Genomic DNA, 22,929 nt, shown 5'->3' with positions numbered 1-22,929 from the left:
GTACTTGTGACTAAAGACTTCAGAGTCTTGCTCATAAAACTTCAGAATCTACTTATATTTGAGTCCACTCAAAACAATAAAGCACTTACGATTGCAGGACGCTGCAGTTGTAGAAGACGAAGTCGGTGGTGATGAACTTGAGGCCGGTCTCCTTGGATTTGAGCGACAGCTTGACCACGCGTTTATCACCTGCCCAGCGGAGGATAAAAGAGAATAAAATGCATAAATATAAATAAATAAATAAATAAAAACACACAGAGAAAAGAGGTCAGAGCGCTCAATTAGTGCAGGAAGCGAGCAGGCAGGACTTCACAGAGCAGGAACACACTGATTACCCTCCTACCTGCACAGAACATTCGGCAAAGTTCGGATCTCTAATAGGTTTGATTGCGCGCGGCACACATTTATCCACTTCCTCCATCTGCGGGCGAACTGCACTTACGTTTCCAAACTCGGCGGCCCTTTTGCTTCCGCTAATGACTAAATTTCTGCCCGTCCAATTATACTCGTGGGCCTCACTTCACCATAATTGGCATAATATTTCCATTTGGACATGCCATAATTGTCATTAATGGGAATATCAGGCTTAGGTAGGAGTCTAAAGGTTACTGCTAGTGCATTTGTGTTCTTAGAGTACCTTGAAAAAAAATTACGGGGGAAAAGAAAAAAAAAAAAAAGCCTAGGATGGAGTTTCAGGAACGTTATGACGAGCATCTCTCTGGCCTTGCACGTTTAATCTAACGGTAATGGCCGTGGAAACGTGGAATAAACGCACAATAAAGCGCACTCGGACGACCTGCGTACGTATAATTTAATATAATGTACAGTTAAAGTAACCGTGTTTAAATTAACCCCTGTAGCACATGTTTGGACACACTAGATCAGATTCTGTGATTATTAACAGAGCATTCAGTAGAAAATAAGAGTAGCTATAGCAGTCCAATATAAAAAAAAAAAACAGTTGTCTGCCCCGCCCACCCTACCCGACCCTACCGACCCTACCCGACCCTACCCGACCCTACCCAACCCTACCCAACCCTACCCAACCCTACCCAACCCGACCCTACCCGACCCTACCCAACCCTACTCAATCCTACCCAATCCTACCCAACCCTACCCAACCCAACCCTACCCAACCCTACCCTACCCAACCCTACTCAACCCTACCCTACCCGACCCTACCCAACCCTACTCAATCCTACCCAATCCTACCCAACCATACCCAACCCAACCATACCCTACCCTACTCAACCCTACCCTACCCTACTCAACCCTACCATACCCTAGACTACCCTACCCAACCCAACTCTACCCAACCCTACAGAGGCTGAATCTACACAATGCAGTGCAAGACCTAAAAGTCAGTAACCTCTACCTTGTCAAGCAACTAGAAATCATACTCATACATCATACTGCTAATGATTACATTTAGAGTGTTCCTTTCAGTGTTTTTTTATTGTTTGCACATTATAAACCAGCTCATGTAAACTGTTATCCCTAGTCTAACCTAGCTTTATGCACCGCTAGCTGCATTAGCCTAAACCAAGCCTGTGATAAAAAAAATAATAATAAAAAAATCCCACTGCTCCAAACATACACCCCCCAGAGCTGGAGTTACTACTTTACAGGTCCTAGTTGTATAGTTACTGCTTAGTTTAGTAGATAACATATACATCTATATTTGATGTATATGTTTATATATGTATAAACATTTGTAATTGTATCGTTTAATCTTCCTGCAGATGTTGTTGATCTAAAGCCTGCTTACTAGCTTCCATGCTGCAGCACCGCTCGCTCGAATAATACAGTGCTGACAGTGTATTTCTTACCATAGCCGAGCGTGAGAGTCGGGACGTCCCGTAGAGAGGGGGACATACAGAGGACCTGTCCTTTAGGCAGCACCTCTCCTGGGCTTTCGCTCAAATCCTCAAACACACACGTGACCCCCACCGACAGGTTCGGCACGTTCGCCACCTTCACGCTCAACTGGAATCAACGTAAAACACACATTATTAGCATCTGCACTGATCGCCTACACAGCTTATCTTGATCATTTAGCTTAAACAAGCTGTATATAGGAATAATTCAATATTTAGGCAGACATCTAGAAATTTGAGCAATTCTAAAGATATGGTCTCTCTGAGAAATCCCTAAGAAATATGGTTCATGTTATTAGTTAGGAAAATGTATATTTAATTTACGTATATATGCCTAAAATTATTCGTTTATTTGATTTTACCATATATAATCAAAAGGATAATGAAGACGGATGCTCACAAGTCATCAAACTACCAAACTGAACTGCTTAAATTTTGTTTGCACCAGGAGTAAAGCAGCATAAAGTTATCCAAAAGCATTGTGTAAGACTGGTGGAGGAGAACATGATGCAAAAAAGATGCAAAAAAAAAACAAAAACTTTGATTAAAAACACAAGGGATATTCTACTCAATATTGATTAAAACTTAAAACTTTATTTGAGGTCTGAAAGATCTGATTTTTTTTTATTTATCTTTATTTCATTTTTTTTTTTTTTTCATTTTCTGCAATTAAATAAATGCTCTAAATGACAATATTTTTATTTGGAATTTGAGAGACATGTCTGTAGTTTATATAAATAAAACAACAATGTTCATTTTACTCAAATTATATAACTATAAATAGCAAAATCAGAGAAACCTAATTCCTGATTCCTAATTTTCTTTCCAGATCTGAGACCAGAGACCAAAAATGCAAAAAGAGCGAGAGAAAATCAGGGATTTATTGATGCAGAAAGACGTGGACAACATGACATTTGGGGGAAATCTCTGGTTCGCAGTAAAGGTCGCTCACCTGAGTGGACACAGCGGTCACGGACATGTTTCTGGGGGTGACGGTGATGTCTACACACTGCTTCAGCTCCGTGTTGAAGTGTTGAGGCACCTCCCACTTCTGACAAGCTTCCTTCCTGGAACACCTGAACACAAATCCAAAGCCCGGATTAGACTACAGAGCCCAGAACCTGTAATCAGACCTCAGCACCTGTTCACACAATACCTTAAACCTGCTCATTTACTGCTTTACTGGAGGAACAGCACGCTCAGGCCTTTCATTTACTAACATCCCTGACTGTTCCTGAACAGTAGATATTACTATTCAGGAGTAACATCCAGTACTATACAGCTGAACAGCACTTTTACAGGGTTTTTAACATATTTTACACCTTTAAAATCTTAAATTTAAACAGTAGACCATTCAAAATGTCATTTACACAAATTGAAAACCTCTGGAATATATAATAATAATCACGAGGAAGATGGATGATCACAAGCCATCAAACCAACCAAGCTGAACTGCTTGAATTTTTTGCACCAGGAGTGTAAAGCATAAAAAGTTATCCAAAAGCAGTGTGTAAGACTGGTGGAGGAGAACATGATGCAAAGATGCATAAAAAAAACTGTGATTGAAAACCACAAGATTATTCCACCAAATATTGATTTCTGAACTCTTAAAACTTTAAACTAAATATGAAATTGTTTTCTTTGCATTATTATTTGAGGTCTGAATGCTCTGCATCTTTTTTTCTTTATTTCTTTATTAATGTTGTCTGTAGTTTATAGAATAAAACAGTTAAATTAAAACATTAGACCATTGCAAATGTCATTTACACACAGTTTAAGGGAACATACAGACTTATTTATTTGAAAAAAAAAAATATATATATATATATATATATATATATATATATAAAATACAAGAAATTTAAGGTTTTAAAGACAGCTGTTTCATTATGAATGAATGAGAATTGAAACAAGAAAGAAGACGGTTGCTGCAGCTGCTTTCAGACACAAATCATACTTTCCCAAACTGAAGAAATGAAGATTAAGAATGAGATTTTTTTGCCTTTTTATGAGCTTATTTTCTGTTTAATCCCATTTGCAGGTTAGAACTCCAAATAATCACATCGAATCAGGAGGCCCTCCTTTTCTTTTAGGCTTTTTTAAGCTTATAAGGCTGTGGTGTTGATGGGATTAAAACCTATGTGACATCCTGAAATTTGACATGCAGGCAGTTAGACAGTTGCTCCACCCTAGAGCTGTAAAAAGCATGTACTGTACAATTTTATGTCTAAAAAAAAAAAGAATGAAAAGGTGAATTTACTCTTTTTTTAATTTCAAAGCTCCTGGCTGGTGCTACGGTCTAACTGCTGCTCATGAAGTGTGAGGAGATCATCAGTTCAAGAGCTCAGGACTCGAATGTCAAAAGTCCAAACCCTTCTCTAATAAGATACGGAGACGCAAATATACTCTACTCAACTTAAACAGCACTACACTATACACTTATATACACTACATAAAATACATTTTTCGGAGTCAGTTCAGCTTTCGTTTACTTTTTTTTTTTTTTTTTGGACACAAATTTGTACAGTACATGCTTTTACAGCTACATGGTGGAGCAACTGTCTAACTGTCTGCATGTTAGATGAATAGTGGGAGGTCATCACCACCACATTCATCCATGGTCTCAATGTTTAAGCACATTTCAGTCACCAGCTCTTATTAAAGAAGGTGTGTTTTTCTTTTGCACTTTTGACGTTTGAGCACTGATCTCTTGCTGGGATTTGAATGATGATCTTGATGATCTTCTTATGCTTGATGAGCAGCAGTTAGACTGTAGGGCCGGTCTAGGGCTGTGAGATTACACTACATAAAACACAGTCCTCAGTCAATTCACTTTTTTTTTTTTTTACTGTTTTACACACAAAAATGTACAGTACATGCTTTCACTGTTCAAGGGTGGAGCAACTGTCTAACTGCATGTATGTCAAATGGCAGGTGGTCATCAGAACCACAGTCACCCTTGGCCAGATTGGTCTCTATGCGCACACACACATACACACACACACACACACACACACACACACACACAGAGTTTACTGATCAGACTGGAGTCCAGTTTTAAACAGTACTGCAGCCTGTGAACAGTGAGCTCAGTAAACCCGAGTCAGTAGCTCCACTCATCTCCAGCTCGGTCCGGTCCGGTATTAGTGCGGTTTATGAGACGGCGCTCCCCCCCCCCCCCTCCCCCGCCCCCCTGCACTCCTCTATATTTCATGTTTTGTTTTTCTTGCGCCGTCTGTGGGGGCGAGCGGCCTGCTTTTCCCGAGAGCAGATACGCCGAGCGGCAGACGGATATTAAAACATTCATAACGCTGGCACATTTGTCAGACGTGTTAAGTGGAGTTAAAAGTTGCACATGTTTGTGCTCGGCAGATCCGAGGAGAGAGGGCCTGTGTGTGTGTGTGTGTGTGTGTGTGTGTGTGTGTGTTAATACTTGTAAATGGGCACAAATCTCCTCTATATATATATATATATATTTTTTTTTTTCTGCATGCGCTTAAGAGACGCCGCAGCCCTCGGGCCAATCTGACCCTATCTATTCATAACATATGCAAAATAAAACCTGCTTCAGTTCTCCGCTCCAGACATGACATTAGTTCATAGACTTGCTTAAAAATTAAATAATAAGTGAATAAATAAATCAGCAGCAACTTAAAAAGATTTTAAATCAAATAAAAAAAAACCTCTGGAATATAATCAAGAGGAAGATGGATGATCACAAGCCAACAAACCACCAAACTGAACTGCTTGAATTTTTGCTCCAGGAGTAAAGCAGCATAAAGTTATCCAAAAGCAGTGTGTAAGACTGGTGGAGGAGAACATGATGCCAATGTGCATGAAAAAAAAAACTATGATTAAAAACCACCAGGGTTATTCCACCAAATATTGATTATTTCTGAACTCTTAAAACTTAATGAATATGAACTTGTTCTTTTGTTTTTGCATTAATTAAGGTCTGAAAGCTCTGGATCTTTTTTTTTTGTTGTTATTTCAGACATTTCTAATTTTCTGCAAATAAATGCTTTATAAATGGCGATATTTTATTTGGAATTTGGGAGAAATGTTGTCTGTAGTTCATAGAATAAACAACAATGTTCATTTTACTAAAACATTTATTAACCCCTGATTATCAAGCTTCTCAAGCTAGTTTTAAAGCATATAGAACAAAATAGCTCAGTGTGTATTTAAATTTAGCAATATTTAACTTTTAATACTAAAAGTCTTAAACAAACCAATGTATTCTATTAACTTGCAGTTTCTGAGGCTGGTAACTCTTATGAACTTGTCCTGTGCAACAAAGGAAACTCTCACTCTTCCTTTCCTGGGGCGGTCCTGATGAGAGCCAGTTCCATCCTAACTTTTTTTAATGGTCTTTTTGATGACTGCACTGGAGGATGCTTTCAAAGTTCTTGGGTTTTTTTTTTGGATTGACTGACCATCGTTTCTTAAAGTCATGTCTTCTTTACATAGTTGAGTAGTTTTCTTGAGATAATATGGATTAGAACATTACTTAAATATTCACTATTCACTGTATACCTGTAACCCTACCTCTTCACAACTTTACTTTAACTGATGCTCTCAAACTAACTTTATTAAGAGGCAAGAAATTCAAGTAATTAACTCTCTAGTAATCTAACTGGACCAAGCTTCACCAAGATGGTCAACGAGCTAAACCAGCTAAAAACAACTTTACCAGCTTAGAATCCAATCTGGTTTTTAAGCTGGTCAACCATTAGATAATGCCTCAAACTCTACCCCTTTAAATCTGTACTTTAAGACTTTTTCTTTTTTACATTAAAACTTAATTCTCAGCATGTCCTCCGTGTAACAGCACAAAATATCAGTCGCACTGCAGAGACGGACAATGCTGAATCAACACATACTGTACGCTGTATCTGCTCCTCGGCTCTGCCCGCAGGCCCTGCAGCCGCCGCGCGACACTCTGCGCAGATTTAATCTCATTCTTTCTGCAGGAACAGCGCAGCTCTGCACTTTCGCCTGATTTGAATTCAGCTGTTGCTCGACTGGGTTCACTTCAGTATATGAAACTTTCACGGCTACGAGCATTCAACAACCATCCGTCCACCACATCCACCAATATGAGCTCTTTACGCTCATCACATTACAGAACAATTCAGGTAATTAAACACTGACATTGATGCTCTCCTGCCAAAAAAGTGTGATTACAGAACATGGAAAAAAAAAAGTGTCAATGAATCAAAAAGATTTATTTATTTCGCAGTCAATTAAAAGAGTTTGTCAGGGGTCTGGCACCACCCCTTACATGTTAACCCTCACCAGAGCCTCACCCACGAGTTTATTTTGGTTAAACAGAACACAACAGGATTAGCCAGAAGACTTTGTCTGACTGAGGGATCTATAACTACTGTCCGTAGCAAGTCAGCAAATGAGGGAGATGTAAATAAACTTGATTACATTTAACGTTGGCAAGACAAAAAGTTGGTATATGCCAGGAAGGCTTGCATTCCTAAACTCTAGCAATTCTACCAAGAACAAATGTCATTTAGCCAACCACAATTCAGAAAGTGATTGCAAAAAAAAAAAAAAAACATAGTGAAGGTGCAAGTTAGGTTACTAACCTAACGAGTCTACCAGCTAATGTAGCTGATCTACAAGCCCTGACCAGCTGATCTAATTAGCTAACCTAAATGGTCTACCAGCAACAGCCAGTTGATCTTACTGGTCCAGGTTAGCTGGTCTTCCAGCCCCAACCAGCTGATCTAACTGGTTCTCTAGCCCCAACCTGCTAGCCTAGCTGGTCTTTCAGCTCCAACCATCTAATCTAGCTGGTCTACCAGCTTGACCAAGATGGTTAACCAGCTAAACCAGCTATAAACCAGCTTGACTAGTTCAGAATCCAAGCTGGTTCAAGCCAACCTAGCTGGTCTTCCAGCTCCAACCAGATGACTTAACTGTTCCTCTAAGCCCTGACCATCGGAATGAACTGGTTTTCCAGACCTAACCAGCTTGACCAAGATGATCAACCAGCTGAACCACCTATAAACCAGCTTGACTAGTTCAGAATCCAAGCTGGTTTAAGCTAACCTAGCTGGTCATCCAGCCACAACCTGATGACTTAATTCTGGTCTTCTAATGCCTGACCACCTGATTTAACTGGTTTACCAGCTTCAACCAGCTTGACCAAGATGGTTAACCAGCTAGACAAGCTATAAACCAGCTAAACCAGCTACAAACCAGCTTTAAACCAGCTATTAACCAGCTTAACCAGCTACAAACCAGCTATTAACCAGCTAAACCAGCTATAAACCAGTTATAAACCAGCTAAACCAGCTATAATCCAGCTATACCAGCTACAAACCAGCTATAAACCAGCTATAAACCAGCTAGACAAGCTTTTTTAAGCTACAAAGTTGTTTAATCACTTTTTCCCAGAAGTGGGAAAAAAAGACTCTAAATTTGAACCTGTAGTCCGTGGGAGGCTGGTGGTGATGAGCAGAGCACTAATAAAAACTCATGGATTGTGACGAGACGCAGGGCGCTCACAGATGGGCCTCGCCGGCATCCGGCTGCCTGGATTAGAACCCAATCGGCCGGGGAAACAGAAACCCAGGCCAGAAGCTCAGGTAAGTCTGGGATTGTCTCAGATTTCCTTATCTTTCATCACTTACAGGAGAAGCCAGTTTTTTTGTGTGTGTGTGTGTTGTGTGTATAAAGTGTGTATAGTGTGTGTGTAGTGTTGGTGTGTGTGTACGTGCACATGTTTTTCCTTCCATCACTGCTGCTGCTGCCTCCTTTCCTGCGGAACATAAAAGTGTTGTCGATAGTGTGGCTGCTGTTTTTACCCACGATGCACGCTGCATTAATGATTTGTTTACTTCTAATTACACCCATATGTCTGAGGAACGAACGACGAACAGGAATGCGCTTAATTAAAGGAAGTCGTGGCGGCTTCGTATGTTCATCCACATTTAGGGATACGTATACCGCTCTCCTGGTTTTCGGCTTCCCCTGACCCCTCCCCCTTTCTGTCTGTGAAATGAGATTCCGTCCAATTAAGCCCCACTCCCCTTCCTGGTACACTCGCACTAATGTGATGTATGATAAGTCGCTGTTTTCCCATGGTGCTGCAGTCGCCACCAGAAGCTCCTGCAAACACCGGTGAACTCCACACCCAAGTGCCTCCATGGTTGGGTAAAGCTCCACTAAAGGGCCAGCTTAAGTGGCAAAAACAAAACGCAGTTCCTTATAACCAGCTAAGCCAGCTTCAAACCAGCTATAAACCAGCTACAAACCAGCAAATCCAGCTACAAACCAGCTATAAACCAGTTACAAACCAGCTAAACCAGCTACAAACCAGCTAAACCAGCTACAAACCAGCTATAAACCAGCAAATCCAGCTACAAACCAGCTACAAACCAGCTATAAACCAGCTAAACCAGTTACAAACCAGCTACAAACCAGCTAAACCAGCTATAAAGCAGCTAACCCAGCTATAAACCAGCTAAGCCAGCTACAAACCAGCTATAAACCAGCTACAAACCAGCTAAACCAGCTACAAACCAGCTAAACCAGCTATAAACCAGCTAAACCAGCTATAAACCAGCTAAACCAGCTATAAACCAGCTAAGCCAGCTACAAACCAGCTATAAACCAGCTACAAACCAGCTAAACCAGCTACAAACCAGCTAAACCAGCTATAAACCAGCTAAACCAGCTACAAACCAGCTACAAACCAGCTATAAACCAGCTACAAACTCCACACCCGAGTGCCTCCATGGTTGAGTAAAGCTCCACTAAAGTGCCAACTTAAGTGGTAAAAACAAAACGCAGTTCCTAATTTGATGGATTTCTTGTGAAAAATAATTGACTGAGTGATTGAAACGTGTCCACTAGTGTACCTCTTTGTAAGTGGGCAAATCATGATGATGTGGCCTCAAGATCTGGACAATTTATGAAGAACCTCCAATGCCACAACCCAACTAGACAGTGTCCCAAAGGGTGACCTTTCCAGTAGAAAAAAGTAGGGGTAGGATAAGAATACCACAACAGAAGATCAAATGTGTTGTGTTGCTCTAAACTGTATTTGATTTGGTACAAGACGAATTAAATTGATGTCAATAATGGTTTAAAAACGTAGGCAATCAAATTCCAGAAGACTTATGGCAAGAGTGCACAGTTTTTGCATCCATCATAGACTTTCTTTGGTGCAATTTAAGGTAGAACACCATCCCTTCATTGGTGAAAAGTTAGTAAAGTAAAGTTAAATTGTCTATAATTAGACTAAATGCAGACCCTACATGATGTGACTGATGACTGATGTTCTGGACATGTCCAAAGTCCTATCGGTTTTGGCAACCCATTTTTATATTGCATTGTTTGGCGTCCTGCTCTCAGATATGAACGCAACATGCTGACTTGTACTGTTAAAGTAGGAAGACCCTTCCTTTGAGTTATGCCTACTGGATTAGAGGGGTTTTTGTACAATTTGGCAACCATTCTTGACATTTGTGGAAAGTGTGGAAGCTGGAAATATGACTTGCTGAATTTAGGGAGTAGAATATTACTTTTACGCCAGATCTTCCTCACAAAAAAACTTCCAAAAAGTTCAACTATTGTCCCGTCAGTCCACAGAATATTTCCCGCAATAGTTTTGTGCATCATTAAGATGTTCTTTGTGCTCAGCATCTTGGCACTCTACCATGTAGGCCATTTTTGCCCAGTCTCTTTCATATGGGAAGGTCATGAATGCTAATCTTAACTGAAGCTATTCAGCTTGCAGGCTTTTTTGACCTCTTGGATGAGTAGTCACTGCACACTTGGGGTAAGAGAGGGTAAAAGTACATGGGAAATGCCCTTTTAGTAGGTTAAACCTTTTAAAAATCTTCCCATTCCCATTCTTCAACTTGCGTCAATTCCATCCATTTATGTTTTTTAGATCACCACTAGAACAAACAAGCTCATTTCATGTATTAGGCCCTTTTTATTTTTGGCCCCTGCCCTTCAAACAGCCTGAGTCTACCACCGATTATAAATACACAGCAGATATCTCCTCAGTGTGTAGCGCTCCAGTACTGGGCAGAGTGTGTGTCCAGCCATCCAAAACACAAGCTAATTAATGAGTCATCATTCAACCGCAAAACAAGACACATTATACAGATTAATCAAACACAGTCCTGCCAAGACTAACATTGCAGGCTTATCACATTTAAGAGCAATATGAATAACAATCATGAAAGGAGTCGTGACTGCCTTTGGGAAAGAGTTGTTGAGATACTTTAAAGACCTCTGGGATTAGTTGGAGTGATAAGGCTCTACTGAACATCTTTGGTATGACTTGGGGCGATTAAGCTTCATTGAATACCACTGGGATGAGTTGGAGTGATGAAGCTCCATTGAATACCATTGTTGGGGTGAATGAATTCCATTGAATACCAATGGGATAAGTCAGAATGATAAAGCTCCATTGAATACCAATGGGATGAGTTTGGGTGATTGAGCTTCACTGAATACCACTGGGATGAGTTGGAGTGATTTAGCTCAACTGAATATCACTGGGTTGAGTTGAAATGATGAAGCTCTATTGAATACTGCTGGGATTAGTTGGAGCGATAAGGCTCTACTGAACATCTTTGGGATGACTTGGGGTGATTGAGCTTGTGTAAAATCCAGTGGGATGAGCTGGAATCATTAAGCTCCATTGAATACCACTGGGATGAGTTGGAACGATGACATTCCACTGAATACCACTGGGATGAGTTGGAATCATGAAGCTCCATTGAATACCAATGGGATGAGTTGGAGCGATAAAGCTCTACTGAACATCTTTGGAATGAGTTGGGGTGAATGAACTCCATTGAATACCAATGGGATGAGTTGGGGTGATTAAGCTTCACTGAATACCACAGGGTAAGTGGTAAAATGCGCTGCGCCTCTCTCTCACTCTCTTTCGCAGCGCGGAGCTGAATTCAGCGCGAGGCTACAGATAATATAAAAGTTCAGTTGAATAAAAATAAGTAAGGGCCTGTAAGTACAAGCAAAGGACCTGTAAGTAAATATTGTCAAAAATAAAGAATAGTTTGAGGTTTTGGTGAGCTGTTTTCATGATTTGAAACTGAAACTAACTGAAACTTTGATTATTCTGCAGAAAGCCTGGGTTATTTTAAACAAATTTTTAATGAGTTTATATTTTTTATTTATTAATTTTATATTTTTTTCTTCTTTTATTAATCAAATCATTAAATATATATCTTCATAAGATATAATTTTTTTTACCTTTGTCAATTTTTATGATCTTTTTAAAAGGTCCTATTTTTCCTTTTTTACGTATATATTTTATTCGTCTATAATAAATGTCAGTTTTTATTTCTATTTTTTATATATTTTTTTAATCCCTTTTAAACTGTTAATGCTCAGCGGCACTGTAAATGAGGGTCCCTATCCAGTGTGAATAATCGATTGCTTGTTTAATATTCAGTGTTGCAAAACCAGTTTTTACATAAACAATAAACAGAATAAAAAATAAAATTATTTTATTTTATTTAAGCTGCTGGTGTTTCTTTCGCAGCCTGACGCGCAGTCATTTTTCTATGCGCTCTCCTTCTGTAAAACGGACCACGTAGAGTCCACGTCGCCTCAGCCACCTGTGAGTCCATGTACGTCTCTTCCGTGGACGTTCAGCGCACAACAGGGCACAAATAAAAAGAAGCGCTTTCTTTTGCAAGGCGACATGTTGTGTTGAAGCGAGAGTTTGTACGCAAAGAAAGCTCCGCCTACGGGCTGCGTTTAGACGTGCAGTGTAAGCTCCCCCGTCGCAGCAGGTCAGTCGGACCGTACAGTGATGTGCAGATGAATCGCAGGCGTTGTTCATACACGACAAACGATTCAAACGTGCAGTGTGAGCTCTCCAGAACGCATCCGATTACAAAAATCGCACAGTGTCCGCCTGGCTTTACACAGTCCTATACCTTCAGATATGAAGTGAAAACGTAGCAATCGTATCAAATCCAGGCACCGGAGGAAATGTCAGGTAAGCAGGCGAGCAGATGCCTGGATTTGGCTCCTGCAGTGTTGCAGTTGGTGGAAAAGGTGGAGGAACAGCAGCGAGAGAGGAGAATAACCTTCACCGCAAGCCTCAGATCTACACTTTATCTACTCCCCTGACCCTAGTCAACCTAATGCGGTTCAGACAGAGTCGAAGGAGAAGGACAGTTGTGTAACTGATTGTGTTTGAATTGAGTCATTCCCAGACTGCAGAGCTTCGTCTCCGTGCCCGTCCACCGGCTCCAACGTTTTCAATTTTCTGGAATTCTATTACTCTGCCTAATTCGGCGTCCTTCACATGAGATTAGTGCTCCGGTGCGTCCCTCCCGCTGCCCGAGCCGCCCCGTTCTAGCCTCGGAATATTGCTTATTACATGACTGGGTCATCTCGAACTCTTGCGTGAGCGCAGGAAATAAATTACAAAAGCTAGAAGATGGTACCCGGCGGTTTCTTCTTTTTTGTTGAGAGCTCTGAATAGAAGCTTGCTTCAGAAGGTTTCTTAGAAGTAAAAGACTTAATGGGGTTAAAAGAAAAGAACGAGGGGGTGAAAGACGAAGAAGAAGAAGAAGAAGAAGAAGAAGCAGAAGAAGTGAAGAAGAGGAGAAGCAAGAAGCAGGAGAAAGAAAAGAGAGGGAGATCGATTGAGTGCATTAATTGATGAGTGCTAAGGACTAAGTGTCTCGCGGGGTCCGGGTCAATTGTCTGTTTGACTCTGATTAGTTAGGCAAATGCAGAGCAGCTCTACAGTGAGTGAAGAGTATTGATGAGGCGCTGCTTCTCTTTCTGCCTTTCAGACGCTCTGCTTTGTCCACTTCTGTCCGTCATCTGAAAATCAAAACGTTGGCCACTCCAAACGTAAAGGTGTACCAGGGGAGTGGGGGCGTAATCAATTTTCGAATTTCCTACGCCATAGGAAGCACTGAGCGGTTGGACCATGGATTTACATTTCACAGGACATTCCTTCATTAATTCATCTTAATTTTCATTCATTTTTATCTGCTTCTTTATGATCAGACCACAAAGAATCATTGGGCGCAGGGCAGGAATAGCCCAAGGATAGTGGGCAACCCATCCCAAGAATTGGGAATCCAACAAATCCTATTCATCTACTGGGTTGGTTCATTTTTGTGAGGTGGAAAGAGACACCGAAGACACCAAAGAGGAGATGGTTTAGCATCATTATGTGGAGTCACAAAGACGTTTTAGTGAACTTTAGTGTGAAGACGCACTAGACTATAGGGCACACTATCAATGAACGCCTATTTTCTGGTCTATTTTCATACAAAATGCGACATCAGATTATAAGACTTATTAAGTGACACTAGCAAGGATGCCTACTTCGAAGCGAGCAAAGGGTGCCGCCATGTTTCCCTTTTAATGAGAAAGCTGGTGGAAGTGACTAACTAAACAAAACTGTAATTCTTTAAAAAAATAAAATAAAATTTGGTTTATTGGTTTATTTGGTTGAGTAAAGCTCTTCTGTTTACTTACAGTAAGCTTGGATTTCCAATATCTGTTTCTAAGGGTGAGTTTTCTGTCAAGATTCTCTCTTCAGCACTGAATGAGACTGGGTACAGCAGCATTAGCATTAGCATTAGCATTAACCGCTAACCCCAGCACAGTGGCACATACAGTTGTGGTCAAAAGTTTACATACACTTGTAAAAAAACATAATGTTATGGCTGTCTTGAGTTTTCAATAAGTTCTACAACTCTTATTTTTCTGTGATAGAGTGATCGGAACACATACATGTTTGTCACAAAAAACAGTCATAAAATTTGGTTCTTTCATAAATTTATTATGGGTCTGCTGAAAATGTCACCAAATCTGCTGGGTCAAAAATATACATACAGCAACAAAATTTGTCAATTTTGGTGATGTAGCGAGTTGTGTCAATCAAATTAGCTTCATGTCATGGCCTCTTCACTTCTTGTAAGTGATTCTGATTGACTACAGCTGTTGACTTCTCATGAGCCCATTTAAATAGGGCTCATTTGACCCAGTGATTAGACTCAGCTACAAAAGCTACAATGGGAAAGTCAAAGGAACTCAGTGTGGATCTGAAAAAGCGAATTATTGACTTGAACAAGTCAGGGAAGTCACTTGGAGCCATTTCAAAGCAGCTACAGGTCCCAAGAGCAACTGTGCAGACAATTATACGCAAGTATAAAGTGCATGGAACAGTTGTGTCACTGCCACGATCAGGAAGAAAACGCAAGCTATCACATGCTGCCGAGAGGAGATTGGTCAGGATGGTCAAGAGTCAACCAAGAATCACCAAGAAGCAGGTCTGCAAGGATTTGGAAGCTGATGGAACACAGGTGTCAGTCTCCACAGTCAAGCGTGTTTTACATCGCCATGGACTGAGAGGCTGCCGTGCAAGAAAGAAGCCCTTGCTCCAGAAAAGGCACCTTAAGACTCGGCTGAAGTTTGCTGCTGATCACATGGACAAAGATAAAACCTTCTGGAGGAAAGTTCTCTGGTCAGACGAAACAAAAATTGAGCTGTTTGGCCACAACACCCAGCAATATGTTTGGAGGAGAAAAGGTGAGGCCTTTAATCCCAGGAACACCATGCCTACTGTCAAGCATGGTGGTGGTAGTATTATGCTCTGGGGATGTTTTGCTGCCAGTGGAACTGGTTCTTTGCAGAAAGTAAATGGGATAATGAAGAAGGAGGATTACCTCCAAATTCTGCAGGAAAACTTAAAACCATCAGCCCGAAGGTTGGGTCTTGGGCGCAGTTGGGTGTTCCAACAAGACAATGACCCAAAACACACATCAAAAGTGGTAAAGGAATGGCTAAACCAGGCTAGAATTAAGGTTTTAGAATGGCCTTCCCAAAGTCCTGACTTAAACCCCATTGAGAACATGTGGACAGTGCTAAAGAAACGGGTTCATGCAAGAAAACCATCACATTTAGCTGAACTGCACCAATTCTGTCAAGAAGAGTGGTCAAACATTCGACCTGAAGCTTGCCAGGAGCTTGTGGATGGCTACCAAAAGCGCCTAGTTGCCGTGAAAATGGCCAAGGGACATGTAACCAAATACTAATGTTGCTGTATGTATATTTTTGACCCAGCAGATTTGGTGACATTTTCAGCAGACCCATAATAAATTTATGAAAGAACCAAATTTTATGACTGTTTTTTGTGACAAACATGTATGTGTTCCGATCACTCTATCACAGAAAAATAAGAGTTGTAGAACTTATTGAAAACTCAAGACAGCCATAACATTATGTTTTTTTACAAGTGTATGTAAACTTTTGACCACAACTGTAAATGCCACCCTACTGTGCTAGACTGAGGAACCCTAAGTGTTCAGGTAACCCAGAGTGCTATCAGCAAACACAAATACGCAGACTACAGTCCAAGAGCTAGTGCTGTGGTTAGCAGCTAATGCTAATGCTGCTGCACCCAGCCTTAGTGCTGGAGAAACTTCACTGAAACCTCACCCTTATAATGATGCTTAACTAGTTTTACTGCTCCTTAATACCTGACTGGTGGAGTTTATATATAAAGTGCACTGGATTATAAGGAAAATTAAGGGATTTTAAGTGCGTCTTATAGTTTAAAAAATATAGCAGGTCAAATTCTAAAGTCTACTGCTGCCCCTGGAGATGCTGGAGGTACTGCTGGTGGTGCTGATGCTGGTGGAGGTAGTGATGCTGGCTGGGGGGGTGGAGGGAAACCATGCTTCTTCTAAACGTAGTCATCAGAAGGCTTGAGCTGCTAATAGAACATTAATGAAGACAGGGAGAAACTCGGGAGGCCTGATAAGAACGTCTGCAGAGACCTATGTGCTGCACCGTGCCGTGCCGTGCCACACACTCACACACACACACACTCGTATACACACTCACACTCGTGTACACACACACACACACTCAGAGAAACTCACAGTAGCACCACTAAACCCACCAAATGGGACCGCTTTGAATCGCGCTGCAAATCCATCTTCCAGTTTCCCCTCGTTGCCATGGACACAGACCATTTCCCAGGGTGCACTTTGCTTTTTTTTTCCCCTTCTCCCTCTTGTTACCCCCTCCCTCTTTCGCTCAATCCCTCCACTCCTCTCTCACTCTCTCTCTCTCTTTCTCTTTCGCTCGTCCGCTCTCGCGCTCCATGCCCCGGCTTGGCTAACTCGATGGCTAGAGCCTAAAGAGCCCTCGGGGAATTGAACACAAAGCCAAGACAACAACCAGTAGAGAGAGAAAGAGAGAGAGATGCAGGTCAAAGGAGTGTCTCTACCCCCCCACCCCACCCCCCAGACAACCCCCCACCCTCCCCAACACACACACACACACACTCTCCCTTAGACAGAATGAGCCCGTGTTTGGCAGGAGCTGTGTGTGTGAAGCGCTATCTCTCATGGCAACGGCGCGCCGTGTCATCCCCGAGGGAGCAGGAGCAAGAGGCTTCACAACATGGAGAAGCAGCAGCAACAAACACACACACTCATACACACACACTAGACACCAAACACACACTTACACATGTGGGTCTGCAGAACCCGTGCCAAACAAGCAACCCTGGCATCTGCCACCTCCCGCAAAAGAGCCCTATTCCATCAGCTCACTCAAAGCCAGACAGTCAGATTCCCGCCATATAAAAAGCACTGAAGAGGCTGATTGAGACAGCACCAGAAGAGAACAGGGTAACTACAGTACAGGCCAAAAGTTTGGACACACCATTTTCTGTATTTTCATGACTATTTACATTGTAGATTCTCACTGAAGGCATCAAAACTATGAATGAACACTGTGGATGTGGAGTTTTATGTACTTAACAAAAAATGAGCTGAACCTCCACAGTCACCGGACCTGAACCCAATCCAGATTTGAGGTTTGGGGTGAGCTGGAGCACAGAGTGAAGAAGACAAAGAGATCAACAAGTGCTAATAAACACCTCTGGGAACTCCTTCCTTCCTTCAAGACTGTTGGAAAACGTTTCATTTCAGGTGGCCACCTCGTAATGAAGCTCATTAAGAGAGAATGATGCCAAGAGTGTGCAAAGCAGAAATCAGAGCAAAGGGTGGCTCTATTTTGAAGAAACTAGAATATATATATATATATTTTTTTTTCGTTAAGTACATAAAACTCTACATGTGTTCATTCATAGTTTTGATGCCTTTATTAAGAATCTACAAACCTGTTGAGGGCTGTAAAAGACTTGAGACTGGGTAAAGAGACAGACCTTCCGAAAGGACGATGACCGGAAACATACAGCCAGAGCTACAAAGCTACAGTGGAATGAAGGGTTTAGATCTTTAGAGAATATTTATGTGTCAGAATGGCCCAGTCAAAGTCCTAAAAGACCCAAAAGACCCAAATCCCATTGATCATCTGTGGCAAGACGTGAAAATTAATGTTTTAACAGCTTTTTAACAAAGTGTTTTGCAAAGAAGAACAAAAGGGATAAAAGAGATAGAAGATAGAGTCTCAAAGAGCAGATTGGGTAATTATTCTTCCAAATTAGGGAGAACAATAAATGGAAAAAAATATAAATTTATCATATATATATTTTTTTGACTCTAACCCGACCAATCAAACTCTTGGTCACATGGTGCGCTCAGCTGTTGAGTTTGCTCAGCTGTTATGTGCGCGACACTGTAGACAAAGCCTTTGCGGGACGTCTGCCACTGTTTGTTTTCTCCACATTTATGTCATTTTGTTCGCCAAAGCCAGGCTACCAGTGTGTGCAGAACATTATCCTGCTTTTGTTGGGGTAACTGTCTCTACTATTGCTGTCAGTATAGTGAGCGACGAGCTTCAGTGAGGTCAGGATGTTGGAAGATCACCACATTTTTTATTTAATTTAATTTTTTTTGTTTTAATTTATTTACTGTATTTGCTAGAGCAGAGGGTCCTATTCTATTGGCAATACGTCTCTATGGGACTGGACTGTTTCTGAATCAGTTTCTCTGATTTAGCTATTTATAGGTTTATGTTTGAGTAAAATGAACATTGTTGTTTTATTCTATAAACTACAGACAACATTTCTCCCAAATTCCATATAAATATATTGTCATTTAGAGCATTTATTTAATTGCAGAAATTGAGAAATGGCTGAAATAAAGATAAAGAAAAAAGACGAAGAGCTTTCAGACCTGAAATAATGCAGAGAAGAAAACAAGATCATGTTTTTTAAAAGTTTTAAGAGTTCAGAAATCAATATTTGGTGGAATAACTTTGTTTTTTTGCGTCTTGGCATCATGTTCTCCTCCACCAGTCTTACACGCTGCTTTTGGATAACTTTATGCTGCTTTACTCCTGGTGCAAAAATTCAAGCAGTTCAGTTTGGTGGTTTGATGGCTTGTGATCATCCATCTTCCTCTTGATTATATTCCAGAGGTTTTCAATTCAGTAAAATCAAAGGTCTCTTGTATATCATCCCTAAAATTATTCCGATAAACAATATTATTGTGATTTTGAGACTACAGGTGCTGGTCAACGAATTAGAATAATTTGAAATAGTGCAATCATGAAATTCTTTGAATGCATTTTTTGTGCAGAAAGCAAATCAGGTGTTCACCGCACCTGTCCTACTCGTTAGACTAATCACAGAACTCCTTACCTGTAAAAAAATTTGCTCAGCTGAGCTTTCCAAAAGGCCCATTTAGGCCATTTAACTGTGACACTGTTGTTTTATTGAATTAGAATAATGGAGAAACCGTTTCATTGAATTAGAATAAATGCTCAAATTTTTGTTTTCTGTGAAGAGTGTTCACTGTGCAGTATAAAGTCAGGGTTGAGTAGAATTTCTAAGTTGTAAAATCAATCATGGGTAAGCAGCGCGACCTCTCAACAGGAATAGTGGCTCAAATTCAAGCCCTTCGCCAACAAGGCTTGACCCAAACTAAAATTGCTGAGCAGCTCGGCATCAGCCAGTCTTCTGTCTGCAAAGCTCTCAAGAAAAACTGCAGCAAGCGCACCAACTGTTCCGGCGTCCGAAAAACTTCTGCTCGCGACAACAAGCAGCTGAGAAAGATCGCAGTCAGCAACCGGTTCAAGTCCACTTCCGAGCTCACCAACTTGTGGAACAAGCAGACCGGCGCTGACGTCTCCAGATCAACCACTTACCGTCGTCTGCGCGAACTCGGCTTCAAATCTCGCGTTCCAGCAGTAAAACCGATGCTGAACAAGAAACAAATGGAGAAACGGCTGAAGTGGGCCAAAGAACACGGCGAGTGGACTGCTGAAGACTGGCAGAAAGTGGTCTTCAGTGACGAATCACGCTTCTGCATCTCCTTCGGTGACCAAGGTCCTCGTGTCTGGCGTCGTGGTGGCGAAACCTACAACCACGAGTGCGTGAAAAGATCCGTCAAGTTTCCCCAGAGCGTTATGGTCTGGGGATGCATGTCCGCTCGAGGTGTAGGGAAACTCTGCTTCCTCAAGAAGACTGTCAATGCTGCCGTATATCAAGATGTTCTGGAAACGTTCCTGATTCCGACTGTTGAGGAACAGTTCAGCGAAGAAGACTTCATATTTCAACAGGATCTTGCACCGGCTCATGCGGCAAAGTCGACCAAAGATTGGTTCACTAAAAAACAGCTTGAAGTTTTGGCATGGCCGGCCAACTCGCCTGACCTCAATGTCATTGAAAACCTTTGGGCCATCGTCAAGCGGAAAATTCGCGACAGAAAGCCTACTACGCTGGACCAACTGAAGCAGAACATCGCCACTGCCTGGGAAGCTGTGAGTGCGGAAACTTGCGACAAGCTGGTCAAATCGATGCCGCGGAGACTTCAGGCAGTCATACAAGCCAAGGGGGCAGCCACAAAATACTGAGAAAGTGATGATTGTAATTATAATAAAAATTATTCTAATTCAATGAAACGGTTTCTCCATTATTCTAATTCAATAAAACAACAGTGTCACAGTTAAATGGCCTAAATGGGCCTTTTGGAAAGCTCAGCTGAGCAAATTTTTTTACAGGTAACGAGTTCTGTGATTAGTCTAACGAGTAGGACAGGTGCGGTGAACACCTGATTTGCTCTCTGCACAAAAAATGCATTCAAAGAATTTCATGATTGCACTATTTCAAATTATTCTAATTCGTTGACCAGCACCTGTATTAGAAGGGAAACATGGTGAGACACTTTGCTCATTTTGATGTAGGCACCGTTTAAGTAGTGTTGCTTAATGCATCTTATAATCTGGTGCACCTTATGTATGAAGGACGGCCTTCAGGATTCCCCTGACTTTATCCAGCACAGTCATGCAAACAGAGACTGACTTTATAAAGTGTCTATAACCTTGAGACGCTTTCAGTCATGAGCTCGGGCTGCCGAGAGTTTACACGCTGTCCTTGTGGCATAACATGAGCCACTGCTGCTCTTTTTCCTCTCTCTCTCTCTCTTTCTCTCTCTCTGCTGATTCTCTCTCTCTCTCTGTCTCTTCCTCTATCTCTCGCCCGTCTCCTGCTGCCAGTCTGCTCTCAGCTTGTGACCTGCCTGTAGCAGTGATGAACGCCCGGTCACACTTCTCCGTTTTACTCACTTGTTCCCTCTTCTTCTTCTGTTTTTTTTTTCTTTTTTATTCATGTGTCTGTCTGTCATCTGAGCAGTGGTCAGGTGCTGTGAGCGACATGCTGGAGGTCAGAGTTCACTCGCTCTGTTTCTCTCGCTCTCTGTAGCTGAGTTTAAATGCTTAGGACGGGTCCTCGATAGGACTGTCTTATAAAAACTCCTTTTTACAGCCTAATGGCGCTATTTGTTAAACTGTCTAGATTGTCCCTTTGTTTTTATATTGGCTTATTTATATTTTTGCATTTAAATTTGCATTAAACCAAGTCGCTAAATTGCGACTACGAATTGTAAACTCTTGAATTATATAAAAAACAACTGGTCACCTGTTATTCTGTGGCCGACTACCGGAAACACAGGCCTAAAGTTAATTCCTTATTCAGCATCAAATCCGTATTAGATGCTGATTTAGAAAAAGACAGGTAGAGAGAGATGGAGAGAGAGGGAGAGACAGAAATAGAGAGAGAGAGAGACAGAGATATATAGAGAGATATATATAGAGAGATATAGATACAAAGAGAAAGAGATATATAGAGAGAGATACAGAGAGACAGAGAGAAATATAGAGGGATACAGAGAGAGACACAAAGAGAGAGAGAGACAGAGAGAGAGAAAGAGAAACATAAAGAGAGAGACAGAGAAAGATAAATAAAGAGACACAAAGAGAGAGAGACAGAGAGAGAGAAATAGAGAGACACAAAGAGAGAGAGAAAGAGAGAGATATATAGAGATACACGGAGATAGATAGATAGATAGAGATAGATAGAAAGGAAGAGAGACAGAGAGAGAGAAAGAGTGTGTGTTAGAGTGAGAGCAAGAGAAAAGGAAAGAGTAGGAGAAAGAGAATTAGAGAGACAGAGCGAGAGTGAGAAAGGTAGAGAGAGATGGAAAGATAAAGAGATTTAAATAGTGAAAGCAAGGGAAAAGGAGAGAAAGTAATATTGAAAGATATAGGGTTAGAGAGTGAGAGAGAGATTTAGGAAGAGAATGTATAGAAAGATAGATAGATAGCTAGATAGATAGATAGATAGAAAGAAAGAAAGAGAATGATATATAAAGACAGAGAGAGTGTTAGAGAGTGAGAGCAAGAGAAAAGGAAAGAGTAAGAGAACGAGATAGTTAGAGAGACAAAGAGAGTAAGAGAAAGAGAGATAATTAGAGAGACAGAGCAAGAGTGAGATTTAAAAAGAGAAAAGTAGAGAGAGATAGAAAAAGAGATTTAGATAGTGAAAGCAAGGGAAAAGGAGAGAAAGTAATATAGAAAGAGATAGTGTTGGAGAGTGAGAGTTTTAGGAAGATAATGTATAGACAGATAGATAGATAGATAGATAGATAGATAGATAGATAGATAGATAGATAGATAGATAGATAGATAGATAGATAGATAGATAGATAGAGAGAGAAAGAGTGAAATCACACATGTATAAATGCTCACAACGGCGCAGGCCATTTACTCTATCCCTACATCACAGATTATTCATCACTGACTCGACGCGAAAGCA

The 22,929-nt window shown here is 41.1% G+C and overlaps 1 protein-coding gene across 1 annotated transcript in view; it reads right to left on the bottom strand.

The window, feature by feature from the left end:
* Positions 1 to 22,929, bottom strand: part of plxna3 (plexin A3) — a 281,769-nt gene that overhangs the window by 120,175 nt on the left and 138,665 nt on the right. The window contains exons 6-8 of the mRNA XM_049486209.1: positions 2,830 to 2,953; positions 1,830 to 1,986; positions 90 to 189 (exon numbers count right to left, since the gene is read on the bottom strand). Coding sequence (XP_049342166.1) covers positions 90 to 189; positions 1,830 to 1,986; positions 2,830 to 2,953 — 381 coding nt within the window. The remainder of the gene's footprint in view (positions 1 to 89; positions 190 to 1,829; positions 1,987 to 2,829; positions 2,954 to 22,929) is intronic.

Source organism: Astyanax mexicanus, chromosome 12 (genome assembly GCF_023375975.1).
Source record: "Astyanax mexicanus isolate ESR-SI-001 chromosome 12, AstMex3_surface, whole genome shotgun sequence".
Taxonomy (NCBI): Eukaryota; Metazoa; Chordata; class Actinopteri; order Characiformes; family Acestrorhamphidae; genus Astyanax; species Astyanax mexicanus.
Note: the sequence above shows the minus strand (reverse complement) of the source record. Positions and strands in the feature narration are given on the sequence as shown.